Raw genomic sequence first — 26,132 nt, 5'->3', positions numbered from 1 at the left:
ACTTTGACTTTTCACTTTCATGCATTGGAGAAGGAAATGGCAACCCACTCCAGTGTTCTTGCCTGGAGAATCCCAGGGATGGGGGAGCCTGGTGGGCTGTCGTCTATGGGGTCGCACAGAGTTGGGCACGACTGAAGTGACTTAGCAGCAGCAGCAGGAGTTGAAGACGTGCAACAGCTCCAGATGTGGGCTGTGCCTCACAATCATCCAGGGGTTTTACCTCTTATTGACTGTTTCGGTTTTAAGTGAAAAAGTATTATATACACTTGGTATAAAGAAAATTTGTCTGATCCCGGTGGGCTACAGTCTGTGGGGTCACAAAAAGTCGGGTACAGCTGAGTGACTAACACTTTCCCTTTCAGCCCCCCGTGTGCCTCCCCACAGCCGCACACACCTGCCCGTGTCTGCGGCACTCTCTCCAGGTGTGTGCTATGCACTTGCAGGTGTGTGGGCCTTATCCTTTCTCACACGAAAGAAAGTCACATGCTATAAATATCACGCTGCATTTCTTTTTTTTTTTCAGTTAACAATACATCTTAAACATGGTTCCAGATTAAGACACACAGATCTGCCTGATTATTACAATGGCTATGGGTGCTCAGTTGCTCGGCCGTGTCTGACTCTTTCCGACCTCATGGACTGTAACCCATCAGGCTCCTCTGTCCATGGGGTTTCCCAAAGAATACTGGAGTGGGATGTCATTTCTTTCTCCAGGGGCTCTTCCTGACCTAGGGATTGAAGCTGGGTCTCCTGCATCTCCTGCATTGGCATGTGGTTTCTTTACCACTGCGCCACCCCATGGGTTATGGTCCACGGGGTCGCAAAGAGTTGGACACAACTGAGCACCTGTAGGCGTTATAATAATTAGGTGGATGGCTATGTGTGGTCCCGATCTATCTATCCATTCTCTCTATCATCTGTCTACCCTGTCTGTAATCTATTATCTGTTTCTCCTGTCATTTACCTGTCCCCTGTTATCTATCGTTTGTCTATCTCTCCATCTATCTTTCTAGTAAGCCATTGCTGTTATCAGCAATGTTGCAGTGAAGATCAGTGAATGGATTTCTTTGAATGCGTGAGCAAGTATGTGTATGACAGATTGGTAGAGGTGGTATTCCTAGGTCAAAGGGATAGTGCATTTCAAATTTTGCAAAGCTGCTCTCCAAACAGCCTGCACCAATTATGTTCACCAGTGTGGACGACATTGCCTGTATCCCCCCACATTTTTGTTGGTTCAATTTTAAAAACAAAAATTCTGAGGCCCTCATACATCTATTGCCTTTAAACCTTTCAAGACCAGCTAAGGGATATTCCTGTTTTTAAAGCTCCTAAACTGAGATATTATGAATATTTTCATGTCATGCTATTTCATGGTTCCATGATTCTGATGCAGAACATCCATGAATCTGCTTTTGGGAATCATAGATTGATGCCTAGAATCCTGTGTGTACCTGGACTAAACATCAGCTCCCATGGTCCTGAGGCTCCTCTCTGTTTATAAATACACGGTGAAGAAAAGGGGAACTAGTTTGGGTTGAAAATAATGTGCTAGAACCTTTTAGTTTGCACTTCTCCTTCTTCTGCCTTTCTGTGTTTTGTGTTTGAGTCTCAAGTCTCCTTTTTTTTCCTGGATGAATCATTTGGGGGCTATTTCTTTTCCCCATAGGTTCACAAAGATGTACTTTAAACATGTACTCTTTGAGGACACGTTATTTGACGAGTGCTATTTTGAGGATGTTACATCGACTGATACCTATTTCAAAAACTGCACCATTGAATCGACCATCTTTTATAACACAGGTAAGAGCGTGAACAGGGTAAGCTTGGTGTCTAGAAATTGTCCGACTGCTCAGCCATAAGCTTTAGGAATAGTAAAGTATTCACTGGTGTGTGTGCTGAGTCTTGGGTTCTTGCCCCAGGCAGGGCACAAAGAAGTTGCCATGCCAAAGATCTCACGTAAAATAGAAATAGAAGCACTGGGCAAGTGTTCTGATCTCAACAAGTGTATGCTCAGGGTCTTTGGTAGGAACAAATTATGACCCAGATTAAAAAAAAATAGCATTCCAAGAGGGTTACATTTTATGCCTGAAGTGCATTCTTGAAGACTTAGCATAATTTGAAACTTATAAAATTCTCACGATAATACATGAAAAGGAAAAACTGCATCTTTTCAAGCTTCATGCATGAAATAAGATAAGAATATTTTAAAATTACACCATTTCAGACTTCCATGATTAAAAAAAAATCACAAAATTCCACCTCTCTCTCACTCCTCATTATTTTTACTGCTCTCGTTATGAATTAATACCAAGTGGAGCTGGGTTACAAGGAAACTAACTAAGCTTTACCAGGGGCTTCACCGATACTGTCTCAAGTAAGAAATGTAGCAACATCCACATCTTACAACTAAGGAAACAGAGGCTTAAGCAACTTACATTAAGGCCACAGATAACAAGTGGGGGAAGCTTGGCTTCATCCCTTAATTGTTAAGCTGTAAAGTCTGTGAGTCTTCCTCTGAAATACTTGCATTGTGTCCGGATCAATGCTTTCTCCCTGGCATTGGCACCATGGCACAGTTTAATGCGAGAACATCTTTTTCCCCTTTATGACGCCAATCTCAAGCAATTCAATATCTGGTCTCTAAATATCCCTGGGTCTTTAAATAGTCCATTATGGAACTTAAAAAAATATTGGGGAGTTTTGTACATTTCATCTTTGGCATATCTTTTATTTTCTTCTTCTTTCAATGTCAGCAAGTACATTTTATTTATGTAAAATATTTTAGGAGTTTCCAAGATAAAATCTGCTATTTCATTAACGTTTTTTGTATATATATATAATTCTATGAATATATATATTCACAGAATTTAGTGACACTTAAGCCCAAGTAACTTTATGTGTCTGTATACTTCGTATGTATGAACTATATATACATATATAGGCTTCCCAGGCGGTGCTAGTGGTAAAAAACCCTCCTGCCAGTGCAGGAGACATAAGAGCCACAGGTTCAATCCCTGGGTCAGGAAGATCCCCTGGAGGAGGGCATGGCAACCCACTCCAGTATTCTTTCCTGGAGAATCCCTTTGGACAGAGGAGCCTGGAGGGCTATAGTCCATAGGGTCGCAAAGAGTTGGATAACACTGGAGCAACTTAGCACGTACACACGCACTATATATGTTTATATGTTCCCACACACCACGATATGACACAGATGTTCATACACACTACACACAATTCACAAATATATATACACTACATACCGGCACCCATTATATATACACAGGTGCAATCAAGTCTGCATGTTCACACTTACACGTGTGTGTAGAGACATGGCCAACATATCAATTCATTTAGTAGGGTCTGTGCTTACTAGTCTTCCTAGCATTTAAGAAAGCTATAACACTTATATATGATTATTGCAAAAATTCAAACATTAGGAAGGACGCAGAGTTGAAATAAAGCTTTGTTTCCATCTGGCACTTGATTTCTGATAGTGTTTCCTCTTTTTCCAGAGGGAGCTGCTATGTAACAGTGTCCTTGCAAACCTTTTGTTTATTTACATAGGTAATATACATGTTTGTTTAAAAGTAAATTGATTATATAGCTCATATTGTTGTGACATTTGCTTTTTTAAGCTTAATATGCCATAGATATGCAACATCTAACGTGGTAGGTGAGTGAGTGAGAGCTCAGTTGGGTCCGACTGTTTGCGACCCCATGAACTGTAGTCCGCCAGGCTCCTCTGTCCACGGGATTTCCCAGACAGGAATGCATGCCCTCCTCCAGGGGATCTTCGTGACTCAGGGGCTGAACCCAGGTCTCCTGCATCTCCTGTATTGGCAGGTGGATTCTCTACCACTGTGCCACGTGGGGAGATTGGGATTTTGCAAACACTTGCAGTCATGAAATATCAGAGCTGGGAAGCAGTGGCTATCATCAGGTGTTTCCTCCGACTTTATAGGCAGAAGCTCAGGGGAGTTAACGAGGGCCAGCCACTGACCCAGTTCCCAAACCCAGGTTTGTGGAGAGCCTATATAGTGATCTTTCTCATGGAACAGCTGATGTTAGAAGGTACCAGAGAACATGAAACTGGTTCCGAAGCAAATGCTTATTATTACTTTTTAAGACTTTATTTTTTTTTAAGAGAAGTTTTGGGTTTACAACAAAATTAGAAGAAAGATACAGGAATTTCCATATGCTGCCTAGTCACACACCATAGCCTCCGCCATTATCAACATCCCCCACCAGGGTGGTACCTTTGTTATGATGAATGAACCTACACATCATCACCCAAAGTCCATAGTTCACAGTAAGGTTTATTCTTTTTTTGCATAGTAAGGCTTTTGTTTTTAAATTTTAAAGTTTTGAATCGGAGGATAACTGCTTTACGAAGCTGTGCTGGTTTCTGCTGCACAACAGCCTGAGTCAGCTCCACGCGTGCATACATCCCTTCTCTCCCGAGCCTCCCTCCCACCACCCTGCCCTCTAGGTCAGCCCCGAGCCCTGAGCTGAGCTTCCCGTGCTGTCCAGCGCTTCCCACAGCTCCTGTCTCACACATGGCAGCGTGTATATGTCAGTGCTACCGCCCAGTTTGTCCCCTTCCCCCACCCCCGGTCCACACGCCCATTCTCTGCATCTGTGTCTCTGTTCCCGCCCTGTGAATAGGTTCATCTGTAGCATTTTTCTAGATTCCACATACATAACAGTGCATTTATTTATGAAGCACCTGTCACAAAAGAGTAAATCAGAATTTAAAATTCCACACTCCACATTTTCCCTCTTTCCTCACAGACTTCTGCCAAAGCTTCTAAATCTCAAAGTTTAGTTAGAGATAGGAACAGACTTCCAGAGCAATAGGCGGAGGGAAAGGTCTTTATTCTTGGTGTTGTCCATTCAATGGGCTTGGATACATGGATAATATGCATCATTGTAACATCATGCAGAGTATTTTTACTCTACGGAGTCATCTATTTCCTGCCTAACCCCCACAACCACTGAGCCAGTGGTATTTATTTAGAAGCATGCTCAGGTTTTTGCAAGGGCGTTGGAGTGACTGGCTCAATCTGGACCCAGTTCTCTGGTCATTTGCCTCTTATAAGCTGGGAATCCTTGAAGGAGTACCCCAGGCAGGGTGGGTCTCAGTGTCATATTGTTGATCCAAACAGGGCTGTTACCTGGCTTGAAAGATGTTCTACTTACACATGTCCCTCAGTGAATGTTCATTGCATTTCCCCTTGCTTAGAGAAACTTACACAAGTTGTTACATTTTTAAAGATTTCTTGCTACATCCGTACCTTGCCCCCTGTTGTTCCTGTTGTTCAGCTGCTAAGTCATGTCCGACTCTGCGATCCCGTGAATGCAGCACGCCAGGCTTCCCTGTACTTCACTGTCTCCCAGAGTTTGCTCAAATTCACGTCCATTGAGTTGGTGATGCCATCAACCATCTCCTCCTCTGTTGCTCCCTTCTCCTCCTGCCCTCAGTCTTTCCCAGCATCAGGATCTTTTCCAGTGAGTAGGCTCTCCACATCAGGTGGCCAAATTATTGGAGTTTCAGCTCCAGCATCAGTCCTTCCAATGAATATTCAGGATTGATTTCCTTTTGAATCAACTGGTTTGATCTCCTTGAAGTCCAAGGGACCCTCAAGAGTCTTCTCCAGTACCATAACTTGGAAGAATCTGTTCTTTAGCGCTCAGCTTTCTTAACGGTCCAACTCTCATATCTGAACAGGACTACTGGAAAGACCATAGCTCTGACTATACAGACCTTCGTCCACAAAGTGACGTCTCTGCTTTTAAATATGCTGTCTAGGTTTGTCATCACCACGTGTTTCCTTGACTTTGTCTGATGGCCAGGGGGTGGTGCTGCCTGCCCAAGGAAGGGGAGTAACTCCAATCCCTGCCTCCGCCCCCCGTCTCCCCAGCACTCTCCCCGCTCCATCCCTGTTTCACATGAGCCACATGTTTCCTTCTCTCCGCAGACCTCTATCAACATAAGTTCATCAACTGTCATTTTATCAACGTCACCTTTCTGGAGCAGAAGGAGGGCTGCCACATGGACTTAGAGCAAGACAACGACTTCCTGATTTACCTCGTCAGCTTCCTTGGCAGTCTGTCTGTCTTGCCTGGGAACATCATTTCTGCCCTGCTCATGGACAGAGTCGGAAGACTCAAGATGATTGGTGAGTTGTCAGGGATGTCACGTCTGTATTCTACTGGGCTAGGGCAGAGGCTTAAAGTGGAGGAAAAGCAGTGGGATTTCCCTTTTTCTTTTTCAAGAAAACTTGCACAGGAAACCACAGAGGTAAGATGGATTATGCTGGTATAGAACCAAGTCTGCAAAACCCCAGGGCACCTGGGAGATCTCTGAGATCCGTAGTCTAGGTCAGGCACAAGCCTTCGTTTCCTGATTCAGCAATTCTATTAGCACTTTAGTAGGATGTTAAATGGCAACACTCCAGTGTTCTTGCCTGGAGAATCCCAGGGATGGGGGAGCCTTGTGGGCTGTCTCTGGGGTCGCACAGAGTCGGACACGACTGAAGCGACTGAGCAGCAGCAGCAGCAGCAGCAGGATGTTAAATACGTCTGCTGTACCCACTTTGTATTCCTCTTGGTGGAAAAATACACTAAAATGCTTTTAAATGAGCATCAATTTCATTTGATCATCTTAGATGAATCTCGTTACTTTTTATTATTTAATAGTAATAACATTCTGGCTTTGGAGTTGGACAGGCTCATGTTGGAATCCAGTCTTTGACTTTGGACATGTTCCTTTACCTCCCTGGGCCTCATTTTATAGATAAGTAGACTTATGATGAGCTGGCAGGGGTTCGTGAGAATTTAACACAGTGCACCCAAAGCATCTCCTAGCGCTCGGTGCATTGCAGGTTCTCATGTCTGCCTTGCTTCATTCTGCCAGATTTGCAGCAGTTTATTACCAAAACACAAGCCAGGCATGGTGAACAAGAAACAAAATATATATACACCCAGAGCCAGGGTAAACGTGGGGCTTCCCAGGGGGCACTAGTGGTGAAGAGTCCACCTGCCGGTGCGAGATATGCAAACGATACAAGTTCAATCCTTGGATCGGGGGTGGGAGGAGGAATGGCAACCCAATCCAGTATTCTTGCCTGGAGAATCCCATGAACAGAGGAGCCTGGCAGGCTACAGTCCATGGGGTCACGAAAGAGTTGGACACGACTGAGCGACTGAGCACAGCACAGGGAAAATGTACAGAGGAGAATATGGTCAAGGGGCTTCCCTGGTGGTCCAGTGGTTAAGAATCCACCTGCCAACACAAGGAACATGGGTTCGATCCTTGGTCCAGGAAGATCCCACGTGCCCTGAGGCAACTAAGTCCATGCACCACAACTGTTGCGCTTGTGGTCTAGAGCCTGGGAGCCACAACTACTGAAGCCTGCGTGCCTAGAGTCTGTGCTCTGAAACAGAGAAGCCTCCGCAGTGCAAAGCCCTCACACGGCAATGAAGAGTAGCTCCCACTGTCGCAGCTAGAGAAAAGCCCACGCAGCACCGAAGACTCAGCACAGCCATAAATAAATTAATAAAATTATTAAAGAAAGAATATGAGTCAAGGCCAGGGGAGGGGGAGCAGACAGTATGCTGATACACATGCCATGAGTTCGGCCCCAGGGATGTAGTTGTCAGGGAAAATTAATTCCAAGATCCTCAAAGGACACAAAATAAATTGCAGAGTCTCTTTGTCAATAAGTAGTTGCATGGATATTTAGAATGGTGAGCCCAAGACATGCCTGTGGTTTCTGCTTTTTAATCTCGTCGAGATGATGGTGATGTCTCAGGCATAGCAGATTGAGCTGTGTCCTCTTCAGCCACAGTGTTCTGGTTAGACCCGAAACCTGATGCGGGAAGATGGTGGCTTATCAACTTCTGTGATGTCTGTGCCCAGCTCGGTGTCTGCCACTGAGTCATGGCTGAGTCGCGCTGTGGGACCGACAGAATCAGCGAAGATGACCTCTTTCCTGGATGAGTTGGAGGCACCAGGTTTTTCAGCAGGAAGGTCCTGCAGGGTGGCGTGGTGTCAGAGACTGGTGGCTGGGAGTCAGCTGGCCATCTTGGCCCTGGCTTTGTGAGTCTGCACGACTTCCTCAACTGCTCTGAGGTTCTCTTCCACGAAGGTTAAAATAATACCTGTTTGCTCCAGTGAGAGTAAGTGTGTGACACGTCTGCCACTGGCCCTTTTTTTAAACTTTGGAAATATTAGTATGTAATGAGCTAGACAAATAGCGTGTTTCAAGCAGTCTCTGTCGGTCTGTGTAATAACAACCTAGAGAAGAAAAACAGGCGACTGAAGCCATACATTTTTACTTGGCACTTGAACTAAATCAATTGGAGTGGCTCTGACAGGTCTATTTTTATGGGAAAAAACCCCACGGTTTTGGAGAAGAAAAGAGCAATCTTCATACAAGAAAGTGAATTTCTTGTTCTTTTTTTTAAAAAATGATTTATTTATTTATTTTTGGTGGTGCTGGGTCTTTGTTGCTGCACACAGAGCAACAGGGCCTGGGGGCTGCTCTCTAGTTGCGGGGCGCAGACTTCTCATTGCAGCGGCTTCTCTTGCTGCAGAGCGCGGGCCCTAGGATGCCTGGGCTTCAGGAGCTGTGGCTCGTGGGCTCGGTAGTTGCCTCTCTTGGGGTCTAGAGCACAGGCTCAGTAGTTGTGGCACATGGCCTTAGATGCTCCATGGTTTTGGGGATCTTTCTGGACCAAGGATCGATTCTGAGTCTCCTGCATTGGCAGGCAGACTGTTTACCACTGAGCCACCAAGGAAGCTCTCTCATAAGGTACTGAATGTATTTCTCTGTCCTATACAGTAGGACCTTGTTTATCCATTCCATATATAATAGCTTCAGGTTAGTAATATTTTTCTTAATTTAAAAATTTCTTTGTTTATTTTATTTTCCACTATGCTGGGTCTTTGTTGCTGCCTGCGGGCTTGCTCTGGTTCTGGAGCGCAGGGGCTGCTCTCTAGCTGTGTGCGTGGGCTTCTCATTGCAGTGGCTTCTCTTGTGGCAGAGCATGGTCTCTAGGGCCCGAAGACTCCGTAGTTGTGATGGAAAAGTTTAGTTGCCCTGAGGCATGTGGGGTCTTCCTGCACCGAGGACCGATCCCGTGTCCCCGGCCTTGGCAGGTGGATTCTTAGCCACTGCACCACCAGGGAAGTCCCCGGGAAGTGGATTTCTATCACAGGTCTTTTAAGTCCTAGGGTTGAATAGTGAATTCTGTGTCAGCTCCGAAAGAGTTCTTGGGAGATGAGGGTGGATGAAGGGTTGGGGGCAGGGGGGTGCCCCTGTGAACGAGAATGGACCGCCCCCCTCAACCAAGGGTGCAGGGAGGGCTGAGCACAGGGAGCAGGCGGGGCAGGGAGACAGCACATATTCTTTCCTTCTCCATGGAGTCTCTTCTTGTCATCATGAATGCATCCCAGCTGAAAATAGAGTTCTCCAATGCTAACTAGTCGTACTCCCCAAACTGGATATCTGCAGCTAATACTTACCATTCATCATTCTTTATATGTTGTTCAGTCACTCAGTCGTGTTCAGCTCTTTGAGATCCCATGGATTGCAGCATTCCAGGCTTCCCTGTCCTTCACTATCTTCTGGAATTGGCTCAAACTCATATCCATTGAATCAGTGATACCATCCAACCATCTTGTCCTCTGTCGTCCCCTTCTCCTCCTGCCTTCAAGCTTTCCCAGCATCAGAGTCTTTTCTAATGAGTCAGTTCTTTGCATCAGGTGGCCAAAGTATTGGATCTTCAGCTTCAGCATCAGTCTTTCCAATGAATATTCAGGGTTGATTTCCTTTAGGATTGACTGGTTTGATCCCCTCACTGTCCAAGGGACTCTCAAGAGTCTTCTCCAGCACCACAGTTCAGAAGCATCAATTCTTTGGCACTCAGCCTTCCTTATGGTCCAACTCTCACATCCATACATAACTACGGGAAAAACCATAGCTTTGACTATATAGACCTTTGTCTTCATATTTTCATCTTTTACTAATGTCTGTTTCATTTCTGAGCAAGACTGTTAAAAGCTCATACAGTGTTCTTTTTGTATCTTTAGAAAAAGGTCTGGTGTACAGAGTATTAACTGCTATATTCTCAGGGCCCAGTACCTACCCGGTACTCAGTTAATGTCTCGATGTGATGTGGAGTGATCTGTTTTGAAATTGCCTTTCCCAAGACCCTCAGACAACCCCCAGTCAAGTCTGCTGGAGCATCATTTATCCTGCTTACTCTGCCACTGTGCCCTCTTCGGGCCAGAATTGTGCCTTGTTAACAGCAGAGAAGAAACTTTTCCTGATGAGCCTGTTATTCCTCATTTATTCAGTTTAATAAACATTAATTTGTCCAGGACAGTTCTCCACCAGGCTGTGTGGTCAGCAATGGGAATACGATGCTAATTGAGACAGACAGCATCCTTGTGCTTAAGGAAAAAATGATCTGTTGGAGAGATAGACATAAACTAGAAATTTCATTGAACTAACACTTAGGAAGTGCTTATTAGAGGTCAGATTTTGTTCCAGGCATTTTGTAAATATTAATATATTTAACCTTCACTGTAACCCTGTGATAGGGAAAGTGAGACAGCTCAGGGAGGTTAAGTGTCTGACTCAAGATCACACAGGGGCAGCTGGGGTTGACCTCAGGCCTCTCCAAAACAAGGAGAATAAGGACTAATGATGAGAGTGGAAGAACTGGGGACCAGGGGGATCTATAGTGGGAAGACTCAACATAGTCAATCCTAAAGGAAATTAACCTTGAATATTCATTGGAAGGACTGTTGCTGAAGCTGAAACTTTAGTACTTTGGCCACCTAATGTGAAGAGCCAGTTCACTGGAAAAGACCCTGATGCTGGGAAAGATTGAGGGCAGGAGGAGAAGAGGGGGACAGAGGATGAGATGGTTGGATGGCATCACTGACTCAATGGACATGAGTTTGAGCAAACTCCAGGACATACTGGAGGACAGAAGAGCCTGATGGGCTACAATCCAGCGAGCGGCGGGAGGGGGGTCTCAAAGAGTCAGATATGACTTAGCAACTGAACAACAGCAATGGTTCCCTATGATTTCTTTGATGATAATATTTTGTGTTGAATAAGCATTGTACACCAAAGCCCACGGCTGGCCACTTTGAGCAATGCATGCATGTTGACGATACGGTTCTCAGGACACTTGTGGTCCAGTAGATAGCAGTCTCCTCCCACTCTAGTTCTCTCCTCACTGCTGGAAAGAGGTTAGCATGCTACCCAGCCACAGCCCTATCCTTCCCCAGAATCAGCAGAATGCAGGTGGACAGTTACCGTCCCCCAGCTCGTCAGCAGGGTTTGGCATGAGTCTCAGCGGCTCCGGGTCTGATGGTGAGGCTCCAGGCACAGGTGTCCCCCCTACCCCACCCAGGGAGGCACTTGCAGGGGAGGCCAGACCAGCATTCTGGTTCCTTCGCAACCTGAAGAACTCCCTCCTCCAGGCTCCTGATCCCTGGTGGGGACTCCTCTCTGTTTCCCAGCTGGTTGGTTGGGACCTGCTTATTTTCTTCCTTTCTGCCAACTATTCCCACCATATTTCCTGACATACTCTTGATCCCTGCCTTGCACCCACTCAAGACTTCCCCAGCTCTTCTGGGCTGGATGTATTGAATTTGGGTAGGGTGCGACTTAGCCTTCTTTCAAGGGGATCTCTTGTTATTAACTGTATCACCCAGAGTCCTGGTGGGAAAAGGAATTCACCCAAGATAGTTCTGGTGAAGACTGTACGATGGAGCAGCATTTAAATGTGTGGGCAGGGTTATGGGGATAGATGAGGTTGATGAGACCCCCAGATACTAGTGACAGTGGGCAGCAGGCTCTATCTCTAGGGACAGAGGGAGAAAACAGCAGTAACTGAACCCAGAGAGAGCTAGAACCAAGGAGGAGGAGGCATCCGGGAGAAACTATAGTCCTGGAGGGATGGAACATTTGCCCCAAAAAGGGCTTATAAAGCAGGCTGGGAACTGGCATGAAATACCCCGAGCCCTTCCTCCCTGCAACTGACAAGGGAGCCAGCCGCAGGCATGCCGTCCACAGGGGTTAGCTTCCTGGGGCACAGGGCAGGGCTGAGGAGGGTAGCTTAGATATCCGGGATGCAGGTGGTATACATAAGAGTGCGCAGCGGGGCTCTTGATCAGGTGTTCTTCTGTAACCCGTGTCCAGTTGAACTTGAGCTCCGTAAGAATGGAGTCTTAAAAAAAAGATGATTGCCTATGCTCTGTGACAGCCTGGAGGTGTGGGATGGGGAGGGAAGTCGGGGGAGGTTTAAGAGGGAGAGGACATATGTATGCTTGTGGCTGATTCGTGTTGATGTGTGGCAGAAACTGTCACTATATTGTAAAGTAATTATCCTTCAATTAAAAATTAAGGGGCTTCCCTGGTGGCTGAGTTGGAAAAATCCCTGGGAGAAGGCAAAGGCTACCCATTCCAGTATTCTGGCCTGGAGAATTCCATGGACAGTCCATGGGGTTGTAAAGAGTCGGACAAGACTGAGCGACTTTCACTTATACTGCTGGCTCAGCTGGTGAAGAATCTGCCTGCAATGTGGGAGTCCTGGGTTTAAAAAATTTTTCATTTATTTATTTATTTTTGGCTGTACTGGGTCTTCGTTGCCATGCCGGCTTGTCTCTAGGTGCGGCGAGGGGGAGCTCCCCTCTTGTTGTGGAACACGGGCTCTAGGGCAACAGGCTTCAGTATTTGTGGCTCCCAGGGGCTCTGGAGCAGGGCCTCAGTTGCCCTGTGGCCTGTGGGAGTTTCCTGGGATCAGGGACTGAATCCGTGCCTCCTGCATTGGCAGGCAGATTTGTTACCACTGAGCCATCGGGGAAGTCCCAAGAATGGAGTCTTCTGACATTGATGAATTTCAGGCACCTTAGGAAATCTGGCATATAATAGTTTCTGAACTAATATCCACCCTCTCTGCCTTGTCTTCAGTTACTTTGGGCTGGACAGTACTCAGTTCAGTTCAGTTCAGTCGCTCAGTTGTGTCCGACTCTTCGTGACCCCATGAACCGCAGCACGCCAGGCCTCCCTGTCCGTCACCAACTCCTGGAGTCCACCCAAACCCATGTCCATAGAGTCGGTGATGCCATCCAACCATCTCATCCTCTGTTGTCCCCTTCTCCTCCTGCCCTAAATCTTTCCCAGCATCAGGGTCTTTTCAAATGAGTCAGCCCTTTGCATCAGGTGGCCAAAGTATCAGAGTTTCAGCTTCAACATCAGTCCCTCCAAAGAACACCCAGGACTGATCTCCTTTAGGATGGACTGGTTGGATCTCCTTGCAGTCCAAGGGACTCTCAAGAGTCTTCTCCAACACCACAATTCAAAAGCATCAATTCTTTGGTGCTCAGCTTTCTTCACAGTCCAACTCTCACATCCATACATGACCACTGGACAGTACTAGGGAGGGAGAATCTCGAAATCCTTCCTGGGGGCTCATTCTGGTGACATGACCCATGCAGAAGGCTCTAATTCCATGGCTGGGGTGCCATGTGGGGGTCCAAGCTGTGCTCTCTGTGTGTGGAGATGAACCTGCTTTTGCAGGTGTTGTCTGACTTGGGTTTCATGTTTCTTTCTCCTCTGATCTCCCTGGGCAGGTGGCTCCATGCTCATCTCGGCCGTCTGCTGCTTCTTCCTGTTTTTCGGCAACAGTGAGTCTGCGATGATCGGCTGGCAGTGCCTGTTCTGCGGGACCAGCATTGCTGCCTGGAACGCGCTGGATGTGATCACAGTGGAGCTGTATCCCACCAACCAGAGGTCAGCTCCTCCCTGTGCTTCCCTTGGGACTTGCTTGGGCTTCTTTAGCCAGGAGTCAGCCTGCCCCGAGATCCTCCACCGCGGCCGTCTTGGTCTTCTTGGAGTTCGATGGACCAAATGTCTCTTGGGTTGTTGAGTTTCTCTTGCCCAGAGGCTGGCATAGGCCTGGGCTTGGGAAGGCTTAAGGCTTGATAGAGTGGGTTGGATGGCAAGATGTAAAGGACCAGGGCAAACCTTGTTCAGGAGAGAGAAGCCAGGGCCAAACCTATGTATGTGCCACCCAAAGGGAGGTGAGAACAGGCCTGCCAGTGGGACATGAAGGAGACAGGGGACGAGCTGGACAGACAAAGCGTGGAGCAGAAATAAAGGTGGCATGAGGCACGATGGTTAGGATTTGCAGAGAATGTGGCAGGAACGCGCAGCGTTTATTTTCTTTCATGCACACTCTTTAGGAAGAGGTCTGATTTAAAGGCATAGAATCAAGGCCCATCGCTTAGCAGGTAATTTCTTCTCATGGAGGGGGAATTTTTTTCTTCCGTGGATTTTTTCTTTATTTAATAGATAAGTTACACAGACAGTGTAAAATCAGACAGTGAAAAAACAAGATTTACAATGAAAAGTTCAATTTTTTTTCCACCATAGGCTGCTAGTTCCGCTCTCAGAAGCAGCAATTGCTACCAGTTTCTCGTGTACTCGTTAGAAATATTCTTTGCATGAATGGGAATGCATGTGTGTATGTGTTTGTGTGTGCATGTGTTTGTGTGTTTTGCTACCATCTCTGTGTGTATGTTACCATCCCGCCCTTCAAAACCAAGATGAGAACATGCTAACATTCTATGCCATGCTTTATTCTCACAGGCATGTATTTTGGAGATTGTTCCATGTCACTTTCTCAGTATTTTAAATGGATTCATAGTATGTGGAGGGGGGATTTTTCAGGACTGCATGTGAGTGGCTCTTGGGCCAGAAATGAGTGTGAAGTGGTGTGGAAGGCAAGTAAATGCAATTCTGCAGAAAATAATGATATTCCCAAGATTGACAACAGAGGTATTGGATTACAGATAGCTATGGAAAAGCACAGAATACTGTATTTGAAACCTCTTCTGTTAATCAAAGAACTTCTATTACAAAAAATAAGAGGTGGAAAGTTACTGTTTCAGTGATATGTGGTTTTAAATCCAGGGAACCTAAGGGAATTAAACAAAGAGAGTAATAGAAACAATAAAATAATTTGGTAAAATGGTCAATAATAAAACTGACATAAGAATTTATAGATCTTCAAAAAGATCAAATATTAAAAATAAAATGAAATTCATTAATAATGGAAGAAATCATAGAATATTTTAGAATCCATTTGATGAGAAAACTGAAAAGCTTATGTGAAGAAATCATAAAACTTTACTGAGAGATATAAAATAAAACTTAAATATATGTCAATATGTATCTAAGAAGATTTAACCTCACAAAAATGTTAAGTATTTTTCAGCTTTTGAAGCATTCATTCACAACTCGATGAGATTTTTTTTTTTCCCACCCTGGGAAACTCGAAAAAAATGACTGTAAAGTTTATTTGGAGAAATACACATATGAAAATATCCAAAAAATTATGAAAACAAAAAGACTGGGGTTGGAGTTGGAAAAAAATGGATAAAGATAAAGTGTGGCATGGTTATAGAAAAAATGTAAAAAGAATTTAAAGTAAAAATATATATATTCTTTATAAACTTGTGGTATGAAATACAGACAGTTTACTTAATTTGGGGCGGACTAGTGCTCAGAACATGGGCTTCTAAGGTAGCTTAGTGACTTGTAAAGAAAGCTATGACAAACCTAGATAGCATATTAAAAATCAGAGACATTGCTTTGGTGACGAAGGTCTGTATAGTCAAAGCTATAGTTTTTCCAGTAGGCACATATGGATGTGAGAATTGGACCATAATGAAGGCTGAGCGCTGAAGCATCAATTGATGCTTTTGAACTGTGGTGTTGGAGAAGACTCTTGAGAGTCCCTTGGACTGCAAGGACATACAACCGATTGATCCTGAAGGAAATTAACCCTGAATATTCATTGGAAGGACTGATGCTGAAACAGAAGCTCCAGTACTTTGGCCACCTGATGTAGAGAGCCAACTTATTGGAAAAGACCCTGATGCTGGGAAAGAGTGAAGGCAGGAGGAGAGGGGACAACAGAGGATGAGATGGTTGGATGGCATCACTGACTCAATTGACATGAATTTGAGCAAACTCCAGGAGGTGGTGAAGGACAGGAAAGCCTGGGGTACTGCAGTTCATGAGGTCGCAAAGAGTCAGACACGACTGAACGACTGAAAGACAGCCAATTCAGGAGACGCACAAGTCAAGGGTTCAGTCCCTGGGTTGGGGAGATCCCCTGGAGAAGGAAATGGAAACCCAATCCAGTATTCTTACCTGGAAAATTCCAATAGTGCTTAGAGTATTGCCTGTATACATAAATGGAGTCAGAAGACAATTGATGGTTAACAGTAGTTATCACTGGGAAGTGTGGTTAATACCATTTAGGATTAGGTTCTGCCATGAGTGAGAGACTCCAGATGTTAATAAGACAGACGTAGGCAGATAGGAACTGAGGGCTCTTTTTATCTTGTTTCTTCCTCTTTCATGACCTCAGTCATGGTCTGCAGTGAGACTGTCTACACTCCAGGAAGCAAGATGGAAGGAAAAAGGACTCTTTAAAACAAAACAAAACTTTTTATTTTATATTGGAGTGGTTTTTCCTATGGTCATGTATGGATGTGAGAGTTGGACTGTGAAGAAGGCTGAGCACTGAAGAATTGATGCTTTTGAACTGTGGTGTTGGAGAAGACTCTTGAGAGTCCCTTGGACTGCAAGGAGATCCAACCAGTCCATTCTGAAGGAGATCAGCCCTGGGATTTCTTTGGAAGGAATGATGCTAAAGCTGAAACTCCAGTACTTTGGCAACCTTTGGCCACCTGATGCGAAGAGTTGACTCATTGGAAAAGACTGATGCTGGGAGGGATTGGGGGCAGGAGGAGAAGGGGATGACAGAGGATGAGATGGCTGGATGGCATCACTGACTCAATGGACGTGAATCTCAGTGAACTCCGGGAGTTGGTGATGGACAGGGAGGCCTGGCGTGATACGATTCATGGGGTCGCAAAGAGTCGGACACGACTGAGCGACTGATCTGATCTGATACCCACTCCAGTATTATTGGGCCTCCCTGATAGCTCAGTCAGTAAAGGGCCTGCCTGCAATGTGGGAGACCTGGATTTGATCCTTGGGTTGGGAAGATCCCCTGGAGGATCCCTGGAGAAGGGCATGGCAACCCACTCCAGTATTCTTGCCTGGAGAATCCCATGGACAGAGGAGCCTGGCTGGCTACAGTCCATGGGGTCACAAAGAGTCAAACACGACTGAGCAACTAAGCACACAGCACATAGCCAATTAGCAATGCTGAGATAGTTTCAAGTGAATAGCAGAGGGACTCAGCTATTCATTTACATGTATCCGTTCTCCCCCAAATGCCCCTCCCATCGAGATGGCCACATGACATTGACCAGAGTTCCCTGTGCTATGCAGTTGGAAAAGACCACTCTTGACATCTCTTAAGGAAGTTTCTCGGGAACTGCCACTTGTACTTATATCCCATTGGCTTCAACTTACTCACGTGGCTAGGCTCAGAAGCACAGGAGTCTGGGAAATACAGTCTTATATCTGGAGATCTGCTATTTAGGCAGAACTGTTTTTTGCCTCAAGAAGGTAGAGGAGTTATTAATGGGGAACACTTACACTTTCTGCTTCATCCTTTTTCATTCTTGCAATATGTCACAATACTCAGGTACTTGTGTGCAGGCTAAGTTGCTTCAGTCGTGTGTGACTCTTTGTGACCCCCATGGAAGCGGCCTGCCAGGCTCCTCTGTCCATGGGATTCTCCAGGCAAGGACGCTGGAGTGGGTTTCTATGCCCTCCTCCAGGGAATCTTCCTGATCCAGAGAGCAAACCTGCCTCTCTTATGTCTCCTGCATTGACAGGTGGGTTCTTTACCACTAGCGCCACCTGGGAAGCCTGTGAACAACTCAAGTTGGAAGGAAATACTCCAAAATGTTAATAATGGTGATTCCTTGCAGTGGTGAAGTTACAAATTCTTGCATCTTTATGTTATTCTGTGTTGCCAAATTAGGCTAAAATAAGAATGTGTTACTTTGATATTTAGGGGAAAAAATTCCCTCCCACACCTTCACTATACTTCTTTATTATTCTGATTATTTGCTTGAGGGATTCACTCCGACAGGGTTTTTATTTTTTATTTTTTTTGAAAAAGCTTTTTATTTCGTGTTGTGGTAGAAAAGAATGTGTTGATTAGAAAGCAATGTTGTAGTTGCAGGTGAACAGCGAGGGGACTCAGCAATACTTACACATGCATCCATTCTCCCCCAGACTTCCTCCCGTCCAGGCTGCACTCTACTTCTTTAGCAAGGGAAAGAAAGAACCCAGTCCCACACATCTAAGGCGGTCTAGTTTGTATCCTTCAGAATGGTTTACTTTCTCCTTCTTTTACAGGGCAACAGCCTTTGGCATCCTCAACGGATTATGCAAATTTGGCGCCATCCTGGGAAACACCATCTTCGCTTCTTTCGTTGGGATCACCAAAGTGGTCCCCATCCTTCTGGCGGCCACTTCTCTCGTTGGGGGTGGCCTGATTGCTCTTCGACTGCCAGAGACTCGAGAACAGGTCCTGATGTGAACCACCTACTGGGGAAAGGAAATGTTGGAAGAACCCCGTCTGGGAACCTCAGCAGTGCCCTCAATTCCTGTCTGTCACTGTCTGGTGGACACCTGGATAGCGCAGGAGGAAAAGTTGAACTTGTGACCCCTAGCTTAGCACCCATTTCCGCTGTCTGTATGTTTGTAACTCAGGTGACTGATTTGGGGGTTTCCTGAGCTGTCCTCCCGTAGAATCTCAGAACTCCATGCTTGGCTTCTAGTGTCCCCAGCCCAAGGGGGAGAGCACCCCACAGTGGGAGCACACACTAAGCAAGGGGTGTGTATTTCTGCAAGTAAGGTACAAGGACTTTCTTGCATTTCAAAATGAACTTGAGAAACACTCACGTTCCTCCGTAAAGTTCCTCGGAGCCCAAGGACTTAACAAATGGACTTGGTGGGGAAGTTGAGTCATCATCTGAATTCTGAAGTACATATGATACATATATTTTTGCAGTTAAAGTGTTACTTCTCATAGTTTCCATTTGAAAATTGGCACAATAGCATTGAAGATACTCTGATATAGGAAACCAAATATTTTAGCAATATCTCTAGAAATCTATGTCACCCCCTCCAATAGTCCTAAGTTTTCCATGATGATTAGGGGGTAAATTGAAGAATAATATTTATTCCTATTTTGATCTAGTCAAAAACACTTAAGGGGATAGGCATTCTGTAAACTAACTTTGTACATAATTGTCTTTGGGTTTCATTTGCAGAAATGGTGTCTGCAAATATTTACCAGCATTTAGCCATATTTGGAGAGGAGTTGGTGTTTGAGGTCCCAGGAAATTGGGGCTGATGGAGTGAAGTGCAAGCACAATTTCTTATAGCCATTTAACTTGCTGGCGGGAGGATGCACTTCATGAGCTCACATTGCACTGTTCATCTCGTTCTGGCTCTTTTCTTCTCGTGGGGGAGGAATTATTTCCTCTCTTACATAGACTGCTGGTGAAACGCAAGCTCACCATCATCCATCCTAGCATTTGACGTGCCTGCTCCCCCAGAGGCAACACGGGAAGTGTTCCGTGGCTCCTGCCATCGTCTTTGTAGGCAGGAATGAGATGTGGTGGGCATGGGGGATGGAGGGCGGGGTGGGGAAAGGCAGCTGCAGGCCTTCAAAGTATAGACTTGGCAGTGAGACACGACCGTGTTTATTATAATGGTCAGACCCATGGAAATCTACTCTGTGTGTCTCGGTTCTGCTTCTTTTTGAAGCAGACATTGGCATGGGAGTTGGGGAGCGCAGGGGTTGTCATATCTGTTTTTCTTCAGTCCTCACAAGGAACACTTTCCTGAGGTCTAGCATGAAACGTGAATGGGAGTGGGGTGGGGGTGGGGTGAGGAACTCAGGACAAACTGCTTTGGCAAAGGTCAGTAATAGATTGAAGTCTTGAATCCATGGAAAAAGAACAACTGTTTCACCCATCAGAACCGTCTTTCGTGGAAGGGACTGTGAGCTATAAGCCCTGGGTCCTGGAGGTGAACCCTGAGGCCAGATGGATGTCAGTCTACAAGAACTAGCCCTTAGATCTGTGATGCTTTCAATTCTATAAAGTGCCAGGCTTTTGCTACCAGAAACCTCAAAAATTTAAAGAAGAATAAAGATGGCAGCATTGAGTGTATTTTCTGTTTTGGAGACACACTTAGGCCCCGTGATAGCTTCCAGCCATCCTTTGGTTATACTCTGGTATAGAAGGTGGAGAGGAGAAAGAGTAAATTCCTGGCACCTCTCTATCCTGGATCTGCGATCAGTTTTAATGATTAAAAGGTTTTCATTGCTTCTCTCGTCCACTGATAATTGGATCACCATTTTTTTTTTCTGTGCAGGGAAGGAAGACTCATCGACTCTGGTTTGATATCCTGACTCCCCCATATGTGTAAATGTATCATTGTGTATTAGTGTTTCTCTCAGTTTGTTACAGGAGTTACCTAACATCAGTGCTACATCAATAATGAGAGGATCAATGTAACATAGCTGTAATATACTTGCTTGTGATACAAAATACACTGGCTAGGTTCATAAAAGAGAACGGTGTAAATTGGGATTACTACCTCCCTTATAACATGATTTTTCAGTGGGATAGTACAATTTGATGAACAGTTAGTTACTGCTTAAGAAATTTTTAAGGCAGCAAAAGCCTGCATTTCTAGTTAGGATGGATCTTGTAAATCTAAAGCCTGATTCTTTTTTGAGTGTTGGGATGGCTGTGACGATTTGGGGTAAACTCCATTTGATTCCCAAATTTTCACTTCTGCATTATCCTTATGGCTCCATACACCAACCATCTAGCCAACCAAGGGCAATTCGCATCCCATCCATCACCCAGGCCTTTGTAGAGGTACAGTCATGCTCTGCAGACTTTTCCCACGCAAGATTGTCTGGCACTGGGACCTGGCCACTTCTTAAATGCTGTCACTCCTGCTGAGATAAATGCATCTTTAAAAATAGTCCCTTTGGCAGGTCATTGGGGGATAATGTACAGCATTCCTGGCCAGGCGCTTCTTTTTCATTTCACATTCTACCCTGAGAAACTCCCTATGGCATTCATGGAGAATCAGAAGGATGAGCTGTCCCTCGTTGAGCAAATCTGTTCGCAGTTCATGATGTACTTTTATGATGCCCAGTTTGGGAGGAGTTGCTTTTAATGGTCTCAGCTGTACTGTGTCATCTCTTGATGCTGATTTCTCGATCTTTTGTTTTACTGGAAATAAATAGTGAAAGGGGTGTGCCTACTTGTGACGTTTATAGCGCACGACCCTGAGGTCATGTAATAAATAATCTCTTTCCCAGGGTTTCCTGGCCCCTTGTATTAGTTCATTAAAAATAATAATAAAAGTAATTGTAATCAAGCCTTAAAGAACTGAGACTAAAGATTATTTCTAGACTCTGAAGTCTCTTCTGGAATCTTTGACTGGATGTGCTGACGGGATGCTGACAATCATTTCCTTCTTATGCTGCCTGTGGGGACCTTGAGAGCTTAAATGATGTGACCAAGGTGACACGTAGTGCTTGCAGTGGTTACAAGTGGGTTGCAAGTTGATCTAGTTCTGGACCGGTTGCTCACTGATATATTACTACAGAGTCTCCCATAGTCTTCGAGGAATGGGAAAATATGACCAACACTTACCTGGGAACTATTCACTGAAAGTCCACTTGATTGCTTTACCTAGAAAAAGTGGAAGGACCAGTATAAACATGAAAGGGTTTAGTGTATAGTCATGGACACACAGGCTCCAACCCTGGGTCGATAAGATCCGTAAGATCGCCTGGAGAAGGAAATGGCAACCCGAGCCAGTATTCTTGCCTGGAAAATTCCATGGAAAGAGGAGCCTGGCGGGCTACAGTCCACGGGGTTGCAAAGAGTTGGCCATAACTGAGTGACTGAGCAAGCATGCATTCAGTCATTCATTTTGTTTATTCAACAAATCCTTACTGAGCCCCTACTGTGTGCCAGTCTCCACACTCAATTCTGGGGATGCAGAACTGAAAGCCATGGCCAGTGTGGCTGCTTTGTAATCTGATTATTAGGAACAGACTTCTGCCTTTCAGCTGCTCAGTTTTCAGTGCTGTTTCCATCATCAAAGCTGCCTCATTGACTGAGATAGCTGTTGGAGCACCGGCCCTCACATCCACAATTCGGTGGGAAGCACAAGGAAAGGCAATAGGCGAAGGGGCCACACTTCCCAGCTGAGGCAGCCTTTCTTGGACCTGCTGTCCTGGATGCCCCTTCTGGTGGTTTCCACAAGTATGTCATGGACTTCCCTTTGCTGCAGGGGAGGCTGGGAAATGCCACCTTTACCTGGAAACATTGCCACGTGTCCTCCAAATTGAAGATCTTGGCACTAAGGGAGAAAAAGAGAAGGGAGAGGTGGACAATGCTTCTTAAACCTTAGCATGTGTCAGAATCACCTGGGGGCGGTGGGGGGAAGGGGCGGGTGGCAGTTAAAACTCACACTGCTGGGCCCCACCCCATCTGGGGTGGGATCTGAGAATTTGCATTTTTGACCAACTCCCAGGTGGTCAAAAGTCCTTGGATGGCCTCAGTCCTTGGATCATATTTAGAGCAGCATCAACAATTTGCCAATTTGATTTGTTGGAGAAGTTCTATTGTACTGATCATTTAAAATTTGCCCAAATCAGAAAGAAACTCTCAAAACTAGAAGCCGTGAAAAAATGATTACCATCATCCTCAAGTTCAGGGACAATCAACTGGGGGCACTGCATTAGTAACTGATGGCTGTCCATGAAGTGATGGCTAGATATGAACTTGATCAGCGACAGTCAACCTGAACTTGGCATGGAAATATCTCTAGAAAAAGGCGAAGAGATTTCTTTCAAAAAGAGAAAGACTGATATGAAGAATTCCTCCACTTAGACTTCATCCAACACGTATTTGCAGAATGGGTACGTGTGTCCCACGCTCTACAAGGCCCCCGCCTCTAAGTGACTGTCCCCATGTTCAAAGTCTGGGCTTTTGCGGGTAGCTGAGTCATGCTTCGGCACAGCCCTAAGAACTGTGTGGAAATAAATCACATGAAGCCTTTGCATTTGAGGCAAGCTTAAAACACATTTTATTTAATTTGCAGAAGCACGGTGGGGAGATTTATATGCATAGCTTTTGTGACAGCACTGAAGTTTCTGAAAAGATTGATGATGAGCTGAAACAAAGACTAGAGCTATCCACAAAAGTAAATGGAGAAGTAAATGGTGCTATATAGTGCTATATAGTTGTTAATTACAGGATGAGCAGGGGATGTGCTCAGCAGGATGGTAGTAACACACTCCGGGAGATTCGAGCCATGAGCTGGGCAGTGAGGACTCTTCACCATGTCCCCTGAAAGGACATGCTTGGCTATCCATTCACTTCTGGCCCTGCTGGCTTCAAATGTCTTCGAATTTCAGGGACCATAAATATGTACTCCTCTGCAAATTAAAGTTCTTTCAGGAGATACCCCCTACACCACATTTGGTCATTTGGCTAGATAGGGAGGTCTGTTTAATTCCATGACTGTCACTCAGGAAAGCAGGCTATTCGAAACCAGCTATCCTGTTCACCTCTCACCTACACCCAGTCGTGTCCGACTCTTTACGACCCCAGGGACGGCAGCACATCAGGCTTCCCTGTCCTTCACTCTCTCCTGGAGTTTGCTCAAATTCATGTCCGTTGAGTCGGTGATGCCATCCAACCATCTCATTCTCTGTCACCCTCTTCTCTCCCGCCTTCAGTCATTCCCAGCATCAGGGTCTTTTCCAATGACGTGGCTCTTTGCATCAGGTGGACAAAGTATTGGAGCTTTGGCTTCAGTATCAGTCCTTCCAATGAATGTTACACCTATAATATATAACCTCAGCAATACAGATTTCTCTAAATCTAAATCAGAGTGTGTGAATTCAATAGGGTATGTGCAAAAGACCAAAAAAAAATAGCCTTTCAGGAAAATTTGACTTTGAACTATCTCACAAAGCCTTTTTGTTCGGTATTGGGGTACAGCCGATTAGCAATGTTGTGATAATTTCAGGTGAACAGCAAACGGACTCATATATGCATATATGTGTATCCATTCTTCCCCAGACTCCCCTCCCACCCAGGCTGCACATAGCATATACATAACCCTTATTTACAAAAGCGTTTCTTCCAAAGAATCACAAAGCTAATTCTTTCAACCTCAAAAGTATTTGGAAGTGGCAAAACTCTACTTATTTAAAATTTGTTTTGTGGTAACAGCTTTCTTTCCGATTTGGAGTGGGTCTGGATGAATCAAGAAAACTCAACTTTAACAAATATTGTTAAAATATAACAACTTTAACAAATAGCTATTGCTAATAGCGAATTTGCCCATATTCTTGCTAATGATTTTTAATAAGGATACCATCAGAAACCTGCATTCTACATACTTTACGGTTGAAATATCAAACCATAAGCTGAAGATTTTCGATCAGAATATAAATGGTATGTTGCTGAGATGTATGTTAGAATATGTGGTGTAACAAGTGAGGTAGGAAAAGAACATTATATAAGTAGTCCTGAAGAGACAAATATGTAACCAATAGGTTTAATTGATGATTTTGAAAGGTAGCTCAACTTTTAAAAATTAAATTTTGGAGAAGTAAGATAGAAGTATTTGTGACATATATACATAAAAATATCCATATATACATTAAAAATATCCCTCCACAACGTAGGGGCTTCCCTGATGGATCAGTGGTCAAGAATTCACCTGCAATGCAGGAGGCCCAGGAGACATGTGTTCGATCCCTGGTCAAGAATCCCTTAAGGAGGAAATGGCAACTCACTCCAGTACTCTTGCCTAGAGAATCTCATAGACAGAGGAGCCTGGCGGGTTGCAGTTCATGGGGTCACAGGGAGTCAGACACAGCTGAGCACACACATGCTCACAATGTGTAGAGAGGAAATCGATTATTGTTTAGTACACATGCCACCAATTAGTCAGTTTTGATTCAGGCTATTTTTACTTTATATGATAAGATCTAAAGGCTATTTTAAAGTTTAAAAGTGTGAAATATTTATCAACTGGTTAGACACAGACTTGTCAATTCTGCTACATTTCATATAGGCCAGACTTAAAGATAGCTGATCTGTGCATTTCCATTTGGTCCCAGATTTTTGGTCAGTCTGAATTCTGGAGGTCCCCAACCCTAACAGTCTGAGTACAGTATCTTTATCTTTCTTATTACTTCTTTGTTCTTGATGCGATAGGTACGTACATAAAGCAGGTTGAGTTATTAGGAAAAGAAGCTCAAGTTTTTTGCTCCATCTTCCCATACTGACTTATGCTTAAGAACCTTTTTAAAAAAATTCCGGAGTAGTAGGTTAAATTTAGAAAGTCCCAACTAAGCCTCTGGGCTGCAATAAGCAATGCTGGGGGATTAAGAGGTTTTATTCCCTCTGGTGGGAGGGGAGCTAGAGAGGGGCCATTTTTGGGGGAAGGTCACAGGATCCAGACATGTGACTCGTCACGATCTTCCTTGAATGTTTGACCAGTAGTTTTGAATATGTTTTATAGTCACTGCTATAAACATGGCTATTTCAGTCCTTTGACTGAGTAGGGCACTTCTAACTTTTCCAATGTGAGAAGTTGAGTAGTTACGTCCACTATGGCTCTTGGCTGGGTGCCTGGAACAAAGTTAATAGAAACAATCTTGCCAAGTATCCAGTGTAGTCCTGCACAGTGCTCTAAGATTTGTAAAGAATGCATTGTAGATATAGAAGGAATTTATAGAAAGGTATATACAAGAAAGCAATATTACTGCATAAAACAATACTAATACATACATAGAAAGCAATATTATTGCTGTTGATGAAATGTGCTGAAACACGGCCCACGGAGGAAGGAGCTCTTCTTCAGAAGCCTGCCATCTCTCTTTGGAAGCAGCTTCAAGCAGAGATGACGAAGAGGGGGTTTGTTTCACAGTTGTGTGAGACACTGACCAATCCCATGGCCACAAGGAGGACACAGGGCCACAAGCTGTGAGCCAAGAAAAGGAATTCTGCACGTGATGGGCCAAGAGACTCATTATCCGGTTTACAA

At 44.8% G+C, this 26,132-nt stretch overlaps 1 protein-coding gene across 1 annotated transcript in view; it reads left to right on the top strand.

The window, feature by feature from the left end:
- SV2B (synaptic vesicle glycoprotein 2B) overlaps positions 1-21,435 on the top strand; it is a 97,733-nt gene extending 76,298 nt beyond the window's left edge. The window contains exons 9-12 of the mRNA XM_010832160.1: positions 1,667-1,800; positions 5,979-6,179; positions 13,658-13,817; positions 18,378-21,435. Coding sequence (XP_010830462.1) covers positions 1,667-1,800; positions 5,979-6,179; positions 13,658-13,817; positions 18,378-18,561 — 679 coding nt within the window. The 3' untranslated portion in view covers positions 18,562-21,435. The remainder of the gene's footprint in view (positions 1-1,666; positions 1,801-5,978; positions 6,180-13,657; positions 13,818-18,377) is intronic.
- Positions 21,436-26,132: the final 4,697 nt, after the last annotated feature.

The sequence above is a fragment of the Bison bison genome, unplaced genomic scaffold (genome assembly GCF_000754665.1).
Source record: "Bison bison bison isolate TAMUID 2011002044 unplaced genomic scaffold, Bison_UMD1.0 scf7180017860443, whole genome shotgun sequence".
NCBI lineage: Eukaryota > Metazoa > Chordata > Mammalia > Artiodactyla > Bovidae > Bison > Bison bison.
The sequence above is the reverse complement of the archived record's forward strand: the minus strand, read 5'-3'. Positions and strand labels throughout refer to the sequence as shown.